The 20,691-nt window shown below is 36.7% G+C and overlaps 1 protein-coding gene across 5 annotated transcripts in view; it reads right to left on the reverse strand.

Annotated features, from left to right (window-relative positions):
* LRP1B (LDL receptor related protein 1B) overlaps positions 1–20,691 on the reverse strand; it is a 634,192-nt gene that overhangs the window by 60,228 nt on the left and 553,273 nt on the right. For all 5 annotated transcript variants that reach the window (XM_030951951.1, XM_030951950.1, XM_030951947.1 and 2 more), the window contains exons 62-71: positions 20,385–20,533; positions 17,533–17,626; positions 16,362–16,478; positions 16,075–16,194; positions 13,655–13,774; positions 8,043–8,159; positions 2,988–3,094; positions 2,204–2,333; positions 1,090–1,196; positions 637–769 (exon numbers count right to left, since the gene is read on the reverse strand). In XM_030951951.1, the coding sequence (XP_030807811.1) occupies positions 637–769; positions 1,090–1,196; positions 2,204–2,333; positions 2,988–3,094; positions 8,043–8,159; positions 13,655–13,774; positions 16,075–16,194; positions 16,362–16,478; positions 17,533–17,626; positions 20,385–20,533 (1,194 nt within the window). The remainder of the gene's footprint in view (positions 1–636; positions 770–1,089; positions 1,197–2,203; positions 2,334–2,987; positions 3,095–8,042; positions 8,160–13,654; positions 13,775–16,074; positions 16,195–16,361; positions 16,479–17,532; positions 17,627–20,384; positions 20,534–20,691) is intronic.

Below are 20,691 nucleotides of genomic sequence, written 5' to 3' on the forward strand. Positions count from 1 at the left end.
GTCAAAGTGTGCCAGAACTCTGTAGATGAACAAGTTGCTCCTGAACAAACACAAAAAAGAAGGTGAAGCACTGGCACAGGTTAGCCAGAGATGCCCATCCCTGGAAGTGTCCAAGGCCAGGCTGGATGGGGCACGGAGCGACCTGGGATAGTGGAAGGTGTCCCTGCCCACGGCAGAGGGCTGGAACTGGATGAATTTTAAGGTCTCTTCCAATCCAAAGTGTTCTGTGATTTGCTGAAATAAACAGAAACCTGGGCTCTTAAGATGACTTATTTAGCAAATGTTCATTATATTGCACAGCTGTGTGATTTATTGTGCATGGCTTTGTAGTTTATTGGGGCCTATAAAAGCTTGAATTAACCGGATTTACTGCTGACTTCCTTGATGAAAAAGAATATGCTTCCAGTAACGACATGACCTTTCCATCACTGGGGAGGGAAACAGAAAGGAGGAACAAGTCATAAACAACCTAAGTTTTGCTTATTCCTGCAGATCACCTGTTAAGCTGCTGTACTGTCTTAGTCAGGAGAGGTCACAGAACTTTCCTTTCTCCACTCATTTTGGCCAGGGTACCACTAACTTGCAATGTGTGTGTTCATAAAGCCCAATAAACTTGTTTAGAAAAGTGTCTCTTGCCTTGGTCACAGTTTTCCTCATCGCTGCCATCCACACAATCATGGATCCCATCGCAAAGCCATCGCACCGGGACGCAGTAGGCCTTGTTCCTGCACCGAAACTGATCTTCCTTGCACTCTGACACACAATCCATCTGTGGGAACACAGACATCAGCTCTGGGTTAATGAGTGGGAGCAACAACAACTTGTCCACGCTGCCAGGAGGGAGCAGTCCCTGATGGGAACCGCCCCAGAACCACGCTTGGGGCTTGACTTTGAGAAAACAAATTTCTGCATTCCAAAACCTGTCCACAGAGCAGAGAAATGTACAGCCATGGGGGTTAAGTTATCTGACAGCACTCAAAGGATGCAAGAAAACCCTATTTGCCCTTTCAATTATTTTGAGACCTAAAAAAATTTACAAAAAAAAAGTATCAGGAAAAAGAAACAAATCACCAGAAATGTGTCAGGTACCTCATCAGATCCATCAGCACAGTCCAAGTCCCCGTTGCATTTCAGGGATGCTGAAATGCAGCCTCCACTTGCACACACGTACTCACTTGAAGAGCAGGTTGGAGATGCTGGTTACAAACACATATTTTAGCATTAAGAAAAAGATAATTTATGAATAAATTGATTTTTAATTTAAAGTTTCCTTCTGGTTAATAGTGAGCTAACTCGTGTCTAAGCACTTTTGTAAACTACAATAAAATATTTGACAAATCTGAATTGTGGCATCTTAAATAAATTGCATAGTAATAGTGAAAAGGTATTTGTGTTTTTTTCACTTAGAAATTTAATTTTATTTTCTCCTTATGCTTTGCCAAGCATAAGGAAAAATAGGCAAATACACAAATGCATATATTCATAGAATTAGTACATTTTAAAAATTGCATTCTTTAAAATGGGCCTAGAGTTTAGCTAAATGTAGCTCATTTATAATTGAATAAGCTAAATTTTTAGAAAACCATCTCATTGGAAAGTATACATTATTACAATTAAAACACATAAATATTAAATAGGATATTTTAATATAAAGGTGGATATTTTTTGTTGCACTGTAAATCAGGAGAGTTTTGTCATAGGCTTTTATCAGTTACATCTAGCTTACAAAAAAATTAGGAAAGTTTCTGCAAAAATAAACAACTGTATTTTCCAAGAAAGCAAAAATAAAATAAAATAAAAATAACAATAATTTAGTAGACAACAATCTCTGCATAAGGACTAATAAACTTTGAATTAGACCACAAAGCAAAACATTTCAGGACACAAAAAGATTTCCTGATGTTTTCAGAGCAGAATTTTATATGTTGAGTATTTATTATCAAATTACAATTCAAAATAATTAAATACCTATGCCCCAACAATCTTCACACTGCAGGGCTGTACATAAGCAGGACTTTCAAAACACCAGTAGGAAGACACAATGATGCAAACTCAAAAGGTGAAGTATTTCAGGTTTTTTTTTTTTTGCACTTTCTCGCTGCTACTAGTGCCCAAGAAATCTTGATTTGATTATTTATATTCTTCCTTCACTCTGATTCATTTCTGGCTTCATTTTATAGCTCAGAATTATTTAAAACAATACCTGGCTCACAATTTTTCTCATCATCCCCAAGTTTGCAGTCCTCGTGCCCATCACATTTCCATTTTGCTGAGATGCACTGGCCATTGGAGCACTGGAACTGATCCCTAGAACAGCCTGTTTCACAATACCTCTGGTACCAAAGAAACAACCAATAAACAAGATCAAGAGTTTATATTAAACATTGGTAAATATGCAGCTGGTGACAGAAGTTACAGCCCATAATCCTCCATGTTATGAAATATGTAGTAATTAAAGTCTTGTGAAATGAAATATATTAGTGGATATGATTCAAAATGGTGGCTCACATGCTCTAAATAGCTGTGACCTGAGGTCACAGCATTGATAGGCAACGAGAAGGGAAAAAAGGGAAAAAAAAAGAACAGAAAACCAGTGAAGTATTATCCAGTGAACTTCTGACACATAACAAGCAGTCTTCATTGTTCTCTCAAAAAAATCTCTCAAACCAAACCAGTGCTGTGTGTAAAAAGAATGGTTTCCCAGTCAGGACACAAAGTATTAATATGATGGGAAGAGGTTTAGATCACTGCTGGGACAAGAAAATGTAGAATACTCTTCAACTTTACTTGATTTATTTGTATGTTTTCTTTTTAGAATAATTACATCAAGAGGTTTGGTTTTAATTTAGTAATGATATTTGCATGCAGGGATTAATGTGTAGAGTTCCCACTGCTGCCTTTTAGAAAATTTATATGCAGGAATCCATTCTCCAACAATTAAAAACCACTAATTCTCCAAAGAAACACTTTTTCTGGAAGATGCCTACCTCATCTGAGCCATCTGCACAGTCATAGTCCCCATCACACCAGAATCTTGCTGAAACACAGTCTCCATTTGCACAAGGAAAATCTTTCAAAGTGCATGTTTGAGGCTCTGAAGAAAGAAAAGAAAAAGCAGTAGACTTATTAGCATTTGTTTAAATCAATCAATATAAATAAATATCAATCCCCCCAGCCAATAGATATAAATAAATATAAATATACCCCCAAAGAATAAATATGAAAAACTCAAAACAATTACCTTGCAAATTATAAGGAGTCATTTTCTATGGGGTTTTATTCCACAACATATTTTAACTAAATTTCATTTACATATAGTAAGATAAAATACTTTCATTACGTTCATACATTTGGGTTCTACCAAATTTTTTTGCAAAACAGCAAGACGTTAAGTATATATATATATATTATGAATTTCAACCCATGTATGCGATTACAGGGTTTGTGAGATGTGCACCAGAGACCAGAAATACATTTTGCATGTCAATATCCAATGTAATTAGAACTAAGCAGGTTTCTGACTTTCCATCACACAGTAGCACATCATTTATCACACAGTTTTTAGTGTGTGTGCCAAGAATCGGCTTCCCCTGTGCTCAGCATACAGGGAAATGGCAAAGGGAACACAAAATTTGGTTTTTCAAATAAAATGAAAATTTTCCCTACTGCTGACACAGAAACATTGGCAACGGGACCTCTGGGGAAGAGTCCCACAGGAGAACATCATATGCTTTCCTCCTGAGAATGAGGACCACTCCAAAAGACATTTTTTGGATGCTGGAGCATTAGAATAAGAAAAGATAGAGAGGTATTACGGATTTAGGAGACGTTAAACAAATCTCTATATGCAATTTAGATCTGCCAGTCAGAGGGTATGGGGAAGAAAAAAGGACTTAAAAGGCAAAAAAGGATTATTTGTGGGATTATTTCCACCACAGGAAACAATGCGTTATGTAAATGATGTAAAATCAATAATAAGGATTATTTAGTAAAACCTTTTCAGCAGAGAGATGGGGAACAGCAAATGACAGTGACTGGACCAAAGGAAGAAAGGGGGGAAAAAAAGAGACAGAGAAGACAGCAACAATGGATAGCAATAAATTGAGAAATGCTGAAGGGTCCTTTAGTGAGTTATGGAAGCTGCAAGCATGAATGCTTTTGTAAAATGTGCCGAAGTAAACCGAAGACAAAAGCAGAGGCCCAAACAGAGAAAAATTTGGTAAATACCAGCATAAGAATACACTACACACACAAGTTACATGGATGTAACAAACTTGACTTCATGTATTTTGTTTGGTTGGTTGGTTGGTTGGTTGGTTGGCTTTCCCAGGATTTATAAAAATCAAAAACTGTTCCAGGAAAGGAATAGCTTTAATCAACATTTCCACTGCCTTTTTTCCACTCTTTACTTCATAAAAATACACAAAATGACTCTGTTTGAAATTTTTTAAGAGAAATTTCATTTTTTGGATAGGAACAAATTTTAATTTTGAAGTTGTAGGAAAGTCATTTTAAAAGCACATCTACAGCAATTGCATCAGTTCTCCAGAAATATTTCAGCAAATCAAAGGTTGGCGTTTATGTGGACTCAGATTATATGCAAACTACCTCAAAATTCTTTTTAAAGTGTAAACTCTAGCAAATCCCTGACATTTGATTCTTTTTGTTTTCAACAAGCCAAGAAGGAGAATTTCATGATATGATAAAATATAGAAAGAAAATAATTAGTGGGAAAAGTAATTCACAAGCAAAAAAACCATTTACCATGTTTCTATATTGATTGGAAAAATACAAGCAAATACTTTTGCTATACTGCTAATAAATTATTTATAAGGAGAGATTTGATACTGGAAAAAAAATGTACACAAAGAGCTAAGTACTCAATTCTCTGTTTGCAAAAAATATTTCTTCTGCTGCTGGGATCCAGCTCTGTGATTTACATATGAACACAGAAAAGTATTTTTCCATCAGTGCTCAGATTGTTAGAAAGGAATAATTATTAATACAAAACAGTATTAAAGGAACAACCTTTAATGATCTTCTATAAACCCGTGAAGGACAGCATTCTTTAGCTTTTGCTTTACCAAAACACTGGAACTCCTTCCCAAGAAAAGCATTTGGGATATAAACCTATCCCAGGACAAAATTAACCAATTTGTTTTCTTGGCAACTTGTAGAAGCAACAAAAGAGCATTAGGAAGAACTTGTAGCAGCACAAATATTTTCACACTGACTGAATTCATGTCCTGCTACAACATTATTGTGTTTGCTTTGCTTCAATGGTTACAGTACCTTACATTTTCTTTAATCAACTTAAATTTAAAAAAAAATACATGGTGCTTTCTTTTTAGGTTAGATAGATAGAATAAGATTAATTCCAATGGAGTTTTCCTCTTTTGGACTTTCCTGAAAGAGAAAACTCTATTTTTGCAGTAATTTGTTTTTAAAAATCCAAATAAACTCTGAAAGCAAATTCTGCCTCCAGACAGATATTACCTCAGAAGAGTTAACAATGTATCCTACATCTTATTGTGAACCCATGATGTACCAATATCCAAGCTAAAAACTCTTATTTCACAGTGTCCAAATCTAGTTAAAAAACAATAGACTGTAAGACAAATAATGACAAAAGCTCTTATAAGGAGCTGTGAAAAATCAGCTATGAAAAAATGCCTGATCTCCAACTGCTCGATAATCTGAATTAAAAGTAAATATTCCAATTAGTTTACCTTTATCAGTTAGTTACGGATCAGATTTCTTACCTCTGAAAAAGAATCATAAACACGGTTCAGAGGTAAAGTGATAAGCATTTGTTAACAAGGAATTTGGGTCAAACACTACCTGCTCATTACATGTTAAAAACTGAATGGGTGTGAAAAATTATTAGTGCTCTATCATTGTGCCCCATTAAGACTTCATTATGTTACGACCAGAAGAGTGAATTTCTTGCATGTGAAGAAACTATAGAGAAAAGTGTAAATGCTTGAGATGAATTTCTATAATTCAGTGAATTCATTCCTCGTTCTTGAGAAACAACTCATTTTCTGATATAGTTCCCTGACAGCCTTTTGTATATTATATTCATGGATGCCATGAACAATTTATTTCACTGTGCAATGCAACTTATTTTGTCAAATGCTTTTGAAGTTCTAATTTCATATATATTTGTTTCATTAGACATTATTCTGTAAGTGGCTCGATGGTCTATAAAATTTTATACAACTATTTCAAATAGCTGAACAGTATTATGTACTGTCCCTGTGCTTCCAAGATTTTGGATTTTAAAACTGTGCCAGCCTACTGTGTTTAATTTAAACAGGAGAATCTATAGCTAGAATTGAAGTATGCATGTAACAAGCAAAAGCAAATTAAAAAAAAAAAAAACAACCCTAACACCTATTTTACCTTTAAAAAGAAACTTACACCTTTTCACTAATTCTGTGCATTACAATTAATTATAAATTGCTGTATCTTCAAGTCTAGAGAACAACCAAGAACTGAATCTATAACTTAGCTATTATGTGGACAGAAATCTGGCTAACATAGTATTTTTTTTCTTAGAGACTTCAGATTATTTCTCTCTCCTTATTTGAACTTTTAAATATAACTTTGTAGTATGATGATCTGATCTTTAAGGAAGAGAATCATTACTGCTGGATCATACACATGGCTAATTCCAGATATGATATTCAGTACTTATTTTGCCAACAGCAACAACATTTTGTGGAAGTTTTTGTTTTTTTCTTTTTTTTTTCAAATTTTCAACAAATTGCCCAGTCCTGTAGATTAACACCACCACAGCAAAACTATCACTCTCTATTTGATTTCTACATGAGAATAAAAACATAAAATAATTTTTTGCTACTTGTAGAACAGAAAACTGACACTAATAATCAATTCCTAAGTAAAATCTCCCACAAAGCTAAGAAAGCTTTTGTGCGCCAACCCACCTGGGGTACAACAACAAAAGGCTCTGAGTGATTACTGAGATACACAACATTTCCCCTTTTTTATGTACCACAGCATTGCTGCTTGCAGTAATAAAACTCACACTCATTTTCAAGTGCAGGGAGTAATTACCAGGCAGACAAATCCACTTTAACCTCCCAAGCTGAATGAGACACTCTGTGCCTATGGACATCACATCTTGGACTGGAGAAAGGGGCAGCAGCATCCACTCAGCATTAGAATGCCTAATTTATTAATCTTTCTAGCTCATCACCTTTGAGATACTAAATATACACTCATGGTATACAATCAGGAATGTGTACTCAAGATTATGTGCAAGAAAAAGATATTAAATTTGTGCATTTCTGAGTAAAAAGGAAAAAAACCCCACAGCAATTGTCAAGAGAAAGCACTTCAGTACTAGTTAGGGAATGTCCCTCTTGAAATATTTTATAAAGACAAAAATTATTAGATAAAATCATTACAAATTTTTCATTTCTTCCTGAGACCCAGATGAAAATTAACTCCCTGAAAGTGGTATTACAGAGATTTATTAGGCCTTCAGGTTCCTCATGGGTAGGGGAGAACTGGGTAACTGAGCTACTTTGAATAACCACATCTACTTCTCAATGCAATTAAATAGTAGAGAAATTGACCTCTCAATATGAAACAAGGCAAATCATCTCAATACAATGAATATAACAAGCAGGAAGTGTTTGATCAAAATTCCTTGTTAAAAATGCTTATCACTTCACTTCTTAACAGTGTTTATGATTCTTCTTTAAAGATAAGAAATCTGATATGTAACTAACCGATAAAGGTAAAATAATTGTAATATTTATTTTCAATTCACCAGAATATTAGGCAGTTGGAGGTGAGGCATCTTTTCATAGCTGATACAGCTCTTTATAAGAGTGAACAGAATTGGAGAATTACAGCAAGGGACATTTTCAATTGTGGCCAGCTGATTTTCAGCAGATCAGAGGGTGCTGAATGAAAACACACACCTTTGTTTTATCAAAATTCAAAAGTTTCCTCTTGCATGTTGCCAACCAGACTCTGCTCTAACGTGGACCAAGGTAAAAGTTACTTACTACAGTTTTCTTCATCAGAATTATCTCCACAATCATTCTGGCTGTCACATCTCCAGTGATCTGGAATGCAGTTGTTGTTTTTGCACTGGAACTCATGAGGTCCACAAGTTTTTTTATCTGTAATTAGGGTGAATAATATTTACAGCATTGCAAACAAAGAGTCAAAATGAGAAAGACTCCCACTAAATGCATTATAAAGTTACTGGATACATATAAGGATAAGCAACCTTCAATACTTGAAGTTTTACTCTCAGGAATAATTTTTTTCTCATAACATTCTTTAAACTTCTATTTATGCATTCACACCTTAATCTTAAATTTTATTAAATTAAAATATGCAGTGTATAAACAGTCACATAAAATTAAAAAAATGAAATTCAGAAGGGGTCACAAGAGAGAGTATTAGTACAATGAATCTCAAGGACTGAATTACCTTTTCCTTAAATTTATCTGTAAGATTGTTCTAAAAGAGATCAGATCACATGGTTTACCACTGGAATATTGATTTGAAAAATGTACAAAATAGGTATTTCTCAAAAGTTATTTTTGCATATAATAATTTAGAACAGAAAATTTTGCACTTTTAAATTTTTACCTACCGATGGACTGGATTGGATGTCACTCCTATGAGGTAAAACATTACAAAGCCTATAGTGCTGAACTGAGGGAAATTTCCTCAGGTTCTGTATTTTCAGTGAGCTTTTCTATTTACAGAGGAGCATTGGAAGCCTCTTAGAGATACATGAACAGCTGAACTCCTCCAGCAGGAAGGAGCTGCCTCTGTGTTTTGTGTGAGACACTCTTGAATAATTTGTTCAGCTTCTAAGGACTGAGATGAAATGAAGTAAATTAAAAAGTTATCAGTGACATTTTCATTGGGGGAGGGAAAAAAAAAAAGGTTTGCTTTGTAAAAGCCCCAATGACATATTTAAAATTACATGTCACAGTGATTTTGCACTAGAAAATGTTTAAATTTCCGTTAGGCAAAGTCAAAACGTGTCAGAGCAGCTTCACTCTGCTCTCAGGGCAAGCCCAGGGCTGCTGATGACCAACAAACAGCAGCTCCAATCACCTGATTCCTCTGCTGCTGAACCACAAAGCAGAGGTGCTGATTTGATGCTAGGGGCCAAATGTTGCATTTTCTCTGTTGTTTTAGGTGTGGCTCTGGAACCAGACTGATAAAACCACATTTGAGTACCAAGATTGGCGTTGCAGCTCAAAAATCTGGTCACTGCAATTCTGCCTTTTGTGTTTGTTCCTTGCTCTCTGCCAATGTCACAATTACAATAACTTTTCATCCAAAGTATGGTTTTTTCCATGATATTTTTCAATATTACAATCTATGGTACTTTGATCATGATATTTAAAACACTTGCACTGCCAAGCAATTAAAAATATTTAACATTAGAAAACATAAAAATATTCCTGCCAAACTCATGACATTCTTGTATTTTCATTCTGTAGCTCTGCAAAGGAAAAAGTTTCAAACCTGAAATCCATCCTATGTTTACTAAAACACTTCCAGTAAAGTCTGCAATCTCCCACTAGAGTATTTGCCCACAAAATGAGTTGTAGCACTAATGACAGATAACATCACAGCAACATATAAATATTCTATTTATCCTTTCACACTCAGTACAAATACCAAAATCTAATCAGTAATACACAGAAGCCAGAGATGACACCCATTCATTTCAGTTACCTGAATATGAAATATATCTTTTCTTACACTTCATAAAGAATTATTTAGTTCTCAAGCATGCTAAATCCATTTGGTAGCATTTAGTTTTCTATACATGTGAAGAAAATCTAGATTTTTTAATTTATCCAGCCTTAAGCTCTGATTGCCACTTGAATGTTAATCTTTCTCTTCATACTTTACTCCTACCAAATATAAAGGAATATAATTTTTTAAAATACAAAATATTTTGCATGTTTGTAAGGCTCTCCTTTCTTCACAAATCTGAAAAGTTCATTTTTCCTCTGGGTTGAATGATCTCTGGTAGCTGACAATGTCTTACAAACCAGATTTGCTTGTCTTGTATTTCTTTCTTCACTTTATTGAGAACTGAGGGAAATAGAAACTGAGATAGAATATAACAAAGAGAAAATTTTGGGAAAGTTGTGTAACAATTACTTGAGCTTTGAGAACAATGGATTAATTCACCTCAAAGGAAACAGTGCAAGACCTTCTTCACTGGGAATTGTGCAACCATGAAAAGCACATGGGGGCCCGCACACGTTTTGTCATCTCTGCCTTCAGCACTAAATTGCCTTCTCATTTTTCTTAAAGTGAGACCCCCTTAAAGTGTGAATGTTCAGAAAGAGATGGTGCAAAGGCAAAGGAGCAAGCACTGATAACTCCATTTTCATACTGCTCTCTTCAAATTGTTATTAAGAGATTCGCTGACCTGCTGTAACAGGCACAGCCCTTCCTTAGAAATCTCTGTGACCTGAGGGAGCTGCTGCTGGGTTGGTTTCACTTTTTCGTGCATATTGAACTAGGATTTTATTCTAGAAATACTTCTAAATGAGCATGAGAAAAACAGGATGAAGGCTTAAATGGGGAAACAAAAACAAAACAAGGCAAAAAAAACCCCATCTGCATTTTCATTCAAATATCAATCCCTGTGAAGAAAACCACTAATCGTACACATTGCTCTTCTTTGGGGATTTTAAATCCATATATTTTCACATGTGTTCATTTGTGTGTGTGTGTGTGTGTCTAAGTGGGATAAAATCCAAAACTAAAAGGAATTTGCTTTTGATCCAGGATCAGCTGGCTGTCCTAGAGCTTGGCAGGCTGTCACCCATGCTGGAGACAGGAAATTAGAAGCCTACTGAAGGAAGTTTAAGATTATATAATGAACATCCTTCAAGTGCCTCAAAGAAAATATTCTTTGTCATCAGGAAAAAAAGCCTACTTTTTACTTTCACAGCTAAAAAAAATCAATATTTTAAAAAGTGAGAAGGAAAAAAGCAGACATGCCAATGTTGACACATCAGGAAAATAAAGACCTGAAACACACGTAGCCTTTAAAGAATATTATAAAATCACTTTTCAAGACCACACGCAGCTTTCTTCAGATTCTAACTCAAACTGGTCCATTTTGATGTAAAGTATCAAAGTTGTGAGCAAGGACTAGCATAATCTAATGGCTTTCAATAATTGCCTGGACTGTTAGCACAAATGAACTCTATCTCTTGTTCTCTGAGAAACACCAGACACTCCTAGAGAAACCCACATTTCCTGATTCTGGATTCTGCCTCAACTGTCTGAGTTGGAAAGCAACCACAGAAGAATAAATACATTTCCATTGCTTCTAGAAACGTGCTCAGTGTAAAATCTCCAATAACGCACAGCAGCAGAAGTTGACTAAGCAAAATACATATGGCCAGGCAGCACTCAAACAAAAAGAGATTCTTGTACACAAGTTTTGCATTGCAGACATTTTAGAAATGAACTCCTAAGAATAACAAATTAGTGTTACATCAACATATGTAGATCCTTCTTATACTCATTCATATACTTCATAGAATTTAATTCTATCAAACTTTGTACTTAAAAATAACAATCTTTAACTTGAAAAATAAAATGCAGAAGACCAAATTGTGTTGAAACTACTGCCATTGTAAGGTCATTTAACCATATTTCAAATGCTACAAAAATATGGAAAACTTCAAAATGTGATTAAACACATCCTGTTCTTGTCAAGGCTTAGCTGTTCCATGTGTACTCAACTATGTTTGGCATAGAAATTGTGACTATGGATAAATTTTTGTCTCCTCCAACACAAAAAACAAGAGCAGTGTATGCAGCCAGGAGATTAAAAATAAAAATGTGGGTGTTTTTTCAGGGAACTGTGTGGTTAAGCTGAGGGACACCTCACTGAAGCATGTTGTGAAAACTTTACAAAGGGAAAAAAAGTGAAATCTATGATGAATTATTGTAAACAGAGACATATTTGACTGACAATGTCTCTGATTCTCCAGTTGTTAGAGGATGGAAGGGTATTCCAGGGAGGTTTCAGGATGGGCCTGCTTTGCTCACATATTCCTGCCAGAGACAGGACAAAAGTCAAGATGAGTCTCAGATATGAACCAACACCTCCAGCTGGATATGTTGTGATTTCAAGAACCTTTTGAGCTTGGGATTGCACAGGTTGTTTCTCTATAGTAATTTGAATAATTTTTATTCTATCTACTATAAAATGATGGTTCAGAGCAAAGTACTTAATTCTAAACACAATTTTTCCTTTTTACTGTCAGTATTATTTCTTTTTCTCTTTAAAAAAAAAGTGAATTGAGGATTAAATATTTTACAATGAAAACACTAGATGAAATTTACGACCATTTGTGCCACATGGGTGTGCACAGGTTGGCCAAAATGTGAATCCACAGTTTGGAAGCTTGGAATGCTGTCCCAATTGGAAAGCCACAGCATGCTGGAGATCCAGATGATGTGGAATGGTGGAGGAGAAAGCAGCTGTGCCATAGATCAGAAAGTGAGCAGTGCAGGGCTGCTTCAATAACAGCCCAGAAGTGGAAGTGAAGCTTCATCTCCTTTGCATTCACTGTTCCTTCAAGACAAATGATTCCTTGCAATGTAAATTTCTCACCAGTTGACAAGAGTAATTATTTTCCCCGTCCTGGCAATTCAAATTATGGTCTTGGATTTTCAGTGTTACGAAAGTTCATTTTCCCAGGCATATTTGCCACCTTCAGCATTTTTTATACATGCTCATGTGTCAATTATTTGAAACACATCCATGGAAAAGCAGCTCAGTGCTTTGTCCTTGACTGTAGCCTCTAGTTTTGTTACTCTGTTGTCCCAGAGATAAACTTGTCCAGACGCAGGTGTTTCACCAAACCATTCACTGATGCATGGATGAATAATGGGGAGAGCTTTAAATGTGCCATATTTGTCTTGTTCTCCTCCACCTCAGACCATTTTTCTGTATTTTCCTTTATAGACCAGTCTTGGAAGTTTCACAAGTGTTTTTGCACATGGTTGGTGTGTGCCTTGCACTGACACCCATCTTCAGGGATTTTCCAGCAGTACTGATCCACTCACTCTGATTGTCTGTAATCCATTTCCCAGGCAGAATATTTATATCTATTATTTTCTCTAATTACAACAATAAGAGCTGACTCATAACTCCCTGGAGCTCACAGAGCCATAACAAGTTAGAAACTGCTCTGAACCTTTCCATGCCATCAGCCTTAACCACCAGGGTTTGCCAATTATTGTATTTTTGCTATTTATGAACTTCAGCAGCAATTAAGTGCAGACTGAACTGATAGAAACTGGATAAAACTGTGAGAAAAATAAAGAATATCACCTTATCCTATCCAGCCACATTCTGTACCACTTCTATGACTCTAAATGGGAGCCTCATTTGCAGCTCCTGCCAATAAAGAAGTGGTACAATAGGAATTTTATGAACTACTCACACAAAGATTGCCATTCAGTAAAAACTGGACAAGCCAGAGAGGTTTCAGATATGTACTATCAAACACTGAAAGAGGATATAAAAAGTGGGATGATTATTTCCTTTTGCTAAAACTATCTCAAGCCACAGCAACAGATGCAGAACCACTGGCATACTCACCACAGTTTGCCTCATCTGACCCATCTGCACAATCTGGGTCTTCATCACACACCCACAGCTTGGAAATGCAGTGTTTGGTTGTTTTACACTGGAAGTGGTCTGGAGAACAGCTGTTTTCAGCTTTAAATAAAAGAATTCAGATCAAAATTAGAAATTTCTGCTATTATTTAAAATACGTGTTTTAAAGAAAAAAATTAAGGATTCAAGAATCTGAAATTTGGTATCTCTAGCATGAATTATATAATATCTGTAAGAAAAAAGCATTCAGGTTTATACTCTTTATAGTTTTGTCATTTTCTTATATATTATTTCATATAAATGTAAGGTAAAACAAATATAATTAATAAAGCGCTTATTGTGATATTCTTTTAACAGCAAATAGACTTACCATGGATAGAATCAAACCATGCAAAAATCAGACAAGTTTTTTACCTTACCTTTCTAAAGTGCCAGTTATAAATTCTGAGAGTCAGTTTATAAGACTAAGGCAGCTCTGGATGCTTTGATCAAAAACAGAATCAAAATTATGCATGATTTTTGTGAAATTCTGTGCTCTGTTAAATTGGGCAAATGTTGAGAAAAATTTAACAAGTATTTCACTTTATCAGTTCAGAACAACAATTTTTGAATGAATCCTACAGCAAGAAAAAGATGCAAAGATGCAGCTGAGCTTTCAGCCTATGCTTTAAGGATGGTCTAAGTTAGAGTTTAGCTGCATTAACCTTAGAATAGCCATTTAGAAAAAAAACAGAACCTCGGAGCACACATGTGATTCTAGATGTTCTTTACAGATATGTACTCCAAATAATTTTAAACTGAATTGACCATAGGGGAAAACCAGGAATGTTTGATAAGGTTTTCCCACATGAATGTATGTCCCACCTTCATCTAAGGAATTCTGTAGTGCCTTTAAAAACTTTCTTACCCCTGTTGAAAAGCAATTTGCTCCCTGATATTACCATTCTTGTTTCTTGGGTTTGCTAAGATGAAAAATTTTAGGTTTGCTAAAATTTGGTGTATTAGTTTTTTTACTGTCACATTTCCATAGACTTGGTATGTTCCTAACTGTACCACAACAAATAATTCTGATCCTCAGCTAGGACACATCACCAGGGGATTTCACAGTGCTTCACAAGAAACAACAGCACAATGACCTTCATTGTACATTTGGAATGCCTTCTGTGTGAAATGTGACTTTGAAAAAGTCACCTGGTAAGCAAAACAGAACAGTGGCAGAGCTAAAAAAACAACAAAAAAAGAAAGTATTTATGGATCCCAGACTGGTGACATTAGAGTGAATCTCACCTGTTACCTGTCTTGTGCCAGGAGCCCAAGTCAATAGGAACTCACAGCCCCTGAGGAGGAGACTCTGCTGCTCTGATTTAACTTCTGCCAGCTACACCTCAAGGTTTTTGGGAGATTTCCATGTACCATGTGCAGTTCTTTCCAAGGGGAAAAAGTAATCTCCCTTATCTTTCACAGGAGCTTTCCTGATCCCTCTTAATCAGTTTTTAAAGAAACTCAACATGCGAACCAACATAAAGAGCTTTCTGCAAAACTTGTATTTACATCTCTCCGGAGCAGTTTGGAAGACAGCCATTAAACATGACCATCCACAAAGCCTTTCTGTCCTTAGCAACCCTTCTCCCCTTGAAGAAGGATTTGTCCCTTGCAGAAATGCAGCACATGCAAAGCTTGAGAAAGCTGATCAAGAACAAGCAGCTCAGATCAGCAGCAGATCCGAGCAGTGAAATCAGTAAAACACAGAGCTACATTTCAAGGCAGCCCCATCATCTTTGTTACAAAATGATCAGACACAAACTCATTCAGCAAATTTCCATTATAAATCCAAAAATATTTTCCTCACTTATATCTAAGAAATGTAAAGTGAAAGTAAATGTGTGAAAAGTAAGTTGCACTAAAAGCTGAGCAAATAGAAATCCAGTTACATAGATAAATTAATGAAATCCCCAGAGAAAGAGGAACAGAAAAGGTAAAAATAAGCAATGAAAGAACATGAATTTAGAAGGAGCTTTGGATCTACAACTTTTCCAACAAAAGTGTCTGAAAAACATCTTTTTCCATTGAAAGGTATTGCTGCAAGGCATGGCAGATGAAAGCCTCAGGAAGATGAGTCACTTATGAGGTGGTTCAGAGTAAAATACATGTTTCAACCACAGTCAAAAACCCAATTAAATGCCTGAAATTGTTTTTACCCCTCTCTTCTTTGCAATGAATTTAAATTTGGAGTTAATAAATGGCATTTTAGTTTGCTCTTTAGTATTTGAAGTATTGCTCACAAGTCCTGTGAATTAACTGTTTGCATTTTCTCAAATTGTTTTAGAGGACATTTACAGTGTTTTACTCCAGCTCCCTGTTTAAAACCAGCTACAGAGCAAAACTCTTTAAGCATAACTTACGACAGTCTCTTTCATCTTCTTCATCACCACAGTCATCCTGGCCATTGCATCTCAGGTTTATTGGGATACACTTCTGGTTCTTTGTGCACTTGAATTGCCCCGACAGACACACGTGCGTGTCTGTAAATTGAAGGGAAACAAAAAGAACAAGTTAAAATTATTAAAAATTAAAAAGATTCAAAAATCCAGATGTAGATGAAGAAAAATGATGTTTGTTGACAGAGTGTGAAACATGACATTTAAAGTTTGGCCTGTTTCTGAAGCCTGCAGTGCATACAAGCACCTACCACAGTTCAGTTCATCAGAATTGTCCCCACAGTCGTTCTCTCCATCACAGATAAAGGCTGGGAGAGCACAAAGCCCAGTTCCACACTGGAAACGTCCTGGCTGACATCTGAATTCAGCTGGGAAAAGACAAAACTGCTTATGAATACTACCAGAGCAATGGTTAAAGTCTCACTATTGCTGTTCTTACCTCGTGGACTACTCAAAAATACCTATAAACTTGTATTTCCTTTATAATCTTAATCTGAGTATATATTAGTAATTAAAGAGCACACATATGATTGCAAGACTAATTTCAAAGTCTGATATCTTTAATTTGTGCAGCTCTAGTTACAGTGCTAATACCACAGAGTGAAAACCCTCTGCAGGTTGAAGCTTACCAAAGGCTCAACAGAGATCTGTAATTTCAGATCTAAAGTCTTGAGTTCAAGTGTGCTTTAAAAAACTCCCTATCCCACTGCAATTCTATTTCCCAAGAAAGGAATTGTTCCTTCTCTAGCCACTGTCATTAGAAATAATGAGCAATTATGTACCTCTATAGTAATATTATATATAAGCATAGAGCAGCTTAAAGTAAAAACCTATGTAGAATGATTACATATGGTAAAATTTGCTTCAGAGGCCTCTGCAGCAGGAGAAGAGAACTAATTATAAAATTGTAAAAATAGGGGTGAGGGATTTCAATACAAAAAAAAAATCAAATTAACTGTTAATTAACCAGAAGATTGTAGAGCACACAGAGCATTTTTTTCAAGTACAAGCTTAAGGAAGGAAGGCAGGCAAGGATCACAGGGAGAACATTGTTATTGCTCAGAAAACTGCAGTGAAGAATAATGTGTATCTAAACGTCTACAATTGCAACAAAACACAAGCAAATGAGATTCGAATCCCACATTTTTATTACACAGAAAAAAACCCGCCCAAATAAACCTGTCAGAACTTTGTGTTCATGCAAAGAATTCCACAACTTCAAAATCAAAATCTTTGGCAAAAACATAACTGGGATGAAGTAAAGGTTTCAAAGATGATTTTCCAAAGATCTTAAAAGACTCAGAGACCAAGGAGCATAAACAGAAGTGTCCACAAAAATCCTCTTCCTAAACTCATTTATAAAGTGTTCTGTTTGGTTTGGGCCCTGGTGACAGAGCCAGCCCCAGAGCAGCGCGCACTCACGGCACTCGGCGGGCTCGTCGGAGCCATCCCCGCAGTCATCCACCGTGTCACACTTCCACCAGAACGGGATGCACTTGTCGGTTTTGCAACGGAACTGCAAAGAGGAAAGGCCAGCAGGAATAAAAGATTTCATGTTGACATTTATTCATTCATTCATTCATTATTTATTTATTTATAAGCAGGAATGGCGCAGTTTATGAAAATCATCTCCGCTGTGAGACAGGAGCTTCGAAATTTAACTTAAGCTAGAAACCAATTTTGGCTTTAGTTGGAGTATGTTGTTTAAACTTGTTCAATCTGTTAACTTGTTGTGCTCGCAAAAGAGAAACAAAGAGCTTCTCTGCAGGGAAAACAATGGAGATTCAAAGCTGCTTAGAAAAGTGCAAGCAGCCAAGCTGAAGAGAAATAAAGAGGGGCCCCACCGACCTTGGGGCTAAAACAAACAGAAAAGCTGAATCCGGGTTACAAGCACCACATTACACCTATGTGACTGAAGAACTGTGCAGGCTCATAAAAATTGATAAAACAGTTTAATACATATGCATATGCAACAACTTAGAGGGATAAAACAGACTCAGGAATTTTTGGAGGTACACCTGTCCTTTAAAAGAAGGTATCCCACATCAGCCCAATGCTAAAATGAATCATACTGATATTACAACTTTTACAAGTTGTGGAGTGGTTTTTTTCCCCAAATCAGCTGCTTGAGGTGATGTATAGATAACTTTCTGGCTGATAATTTTATAGAACTTGTATTTTAAATTTGGGGTTTTTTTATTTGGAGATATTTGGCACTGAGGTTGCCAAAGCGATAAAAATCACTGTAGTTTCGATGACCGTGTTATGCTGGCTTACAATGCCTCAACACTAACTGCTCATTACATTTTGCTGCATTCTGTGATTCTTGAAGGTCTTATTCACAGCAAACACTTCAATTCTGCTTTTGTAGACTGTTGAAGCAGACAATATCATTTTTCCAGATAAACCCAAACACCCACAGTCACAGAAAAGAGCCTTAATGTGTGGTGTTGTGTACAGTATTGCTTACATTGTTTGAATTAAATGAACAAACCAAATGTAAAGCCTTCCAGACTTTCAAAAGGATAAAACATCTGTAGAAAAAACTGAAAAATCCTTTGTAAGAAGGCTGTGTATTCACTCTCTACGCAGGTGACTGTTCTGACTGAAAGAAGAATGCAAACAAAACAAATGGAACAAACTGATGTAATTTTCTAGGGCTAAACCTAAAAGCTGAGTACATTATGTGGCTCATGTCAGAGATAAAAATCTGGGTAGATTATCACTCAGCATTTAAGAAATGTTGGTTTTCCTACCTCATGTCTCTATGAACACAGAAAGGAAAGAAACCAAGAGATTCAGAAGGGCAAGGCATCTCATTTTCTGTCTGGGCAGCTTTTTTACACATTTTAAAAATCGTTGATTATTCAATAAAGCTGTAATTAAATGGTATATTAAATTTGGCGCCTTAGCTCAGTTTATCTTTTCCGCCAAGAAAAATTAGGTTTCAAAGTCATTTATGATATAGAACCTATAGCTGAAGCTACATCATTCCTGTAGCACCTTGAGGGACCTGCTGTGTAACAGGCTGGGCTGAAGGGCAGCTGTTACTGCCCCAACACAAATCTGCAGCTCAGAGGGGTCAGCAGGAGGATGCCAAAGGCAGGAGACAAATAGAAACTCAGACAATTGTCATTCCTTGTGTTTTCTACTTGTTCTGCTAACCACATGGGAATTCAGGCTGTCAAAATGGCATCAGAAAGTTATTTCCAGGAAATAGGCACTAACTCTGAGATGTTGTTATGAAGATACTTGCATTCCCTTCTAAACTGCAGAGACAAAACCCTGAAAAAATCAGGGATCAGGGCCATATGGGTCTTAAGTGGATGGAATTTTGGTGTTCAAGAGTCTTTCTTTTATGTAATAGGGAATACAGCTTAGTGTTTTAATTAATTTTTTCTGTTTTACCTATTGGATTGTTTTTAACACAAATCTATAATTTCCAATCTTTCTAACTGGACTGAGCTTGTTTTCTTTTTTTAATGCAAAGTTCATTCATGCATCCCAAATCACTGTTACACACACTTTGTATTTTGATATTTCAGACAAATGTTTTTTCAAGGCTATTTTTACGGGTTTAGCAGCTGTATTTGTTCTGGTGACTGGCAGGAACACCAACATTTGAAAGTGAACAAGTCCTGTATTCTCTGGAGAAAAAACCATTTGCAAGTGTTTCCCACTTGCCTTGGAGATGAAATGCTCTGTGGAATCTTGTCCAGATGGGATTCCTGCTTCAGATGCATTTGCAGAGGGCTTTGGCCACAAACCATGGCAGGCAGGACACTGAGGGGAGGGGACACCTGACCAGGCCATGGTGGGAAGAGTGGGCTCATAGGAGTTAGAATTATGCAAATAGAACCATCCTGTATTTGGTCAAGTTTCCAGTTCTCCTTCTCTGTTGGTTCAGGACTTTTTTCTTACAAGGTGGTGTTCTGAGCTCACCTTCCTGCCTGGACCTTGTGCCCCTATACCTGAGTGTGTTTGCTTTGCCCAAGGGGCTTTTGCAATCCAGACTCTGTACCCTGCACCCCCTTTGTCATTTTTGTTATTAAAGCTTTTATTTTCCAGGCTAGACCCATCGCTCCCACTCTTCCATTAGCCAGCTCCTCCTGGCTAAGCCGAGCAGGGAGATCACCGCGACCTTGCGAGCTCACAATGCTCCAAGTGCCCCCCTGAGTGCTGAGCTCCTTTTGAAGCTCCCCATTCCCTGGGTGAAGCCAGCATTCCCTGTTCCACATCAGGAGCAGAGCAGCCCAACCCCCTGCCCCCCATACCTGGCTGGCAGTGCAGTTGGACAGGCACGTCCTGTTGTCCGCGGCCAGGTAGAAGTTGGTGGGGCAGGCACAGGAGTGCAGCTTGTCAGGGGCCAGCAGGCACAGGTGGCTGCAGCCACCATTGTTCAGCGTGCACACGTGTCTGGACACTGTGGACAGAACAGGGAGGTAGATCACAGCCTTTCATCTCAGCACATTTCAAGGTATCTGCTTTATGGATGAAGGAAATTGTGTTCCATGTACTGTCTTTACAATGTCCCAAATCAAAAACCCACAGAGGCAAACTCTTCCTGCTGCCTTTAAGCTG

Source organism: Camarhynchus parvulus, chromosome 7 (genome assembly GCF_901933205.1).
Source record: "Camarhynchus parvulus chromosome 7, STF_HiC, whole genome shotgun sequence".
NCBI classification, from domain to species: domain Eukaryota; kingdom Metazoa; phylum Chordata; class Aves; order Passeriformes; family Thraupidae; genus Camarhynchus; species Camarhynchus parvulus.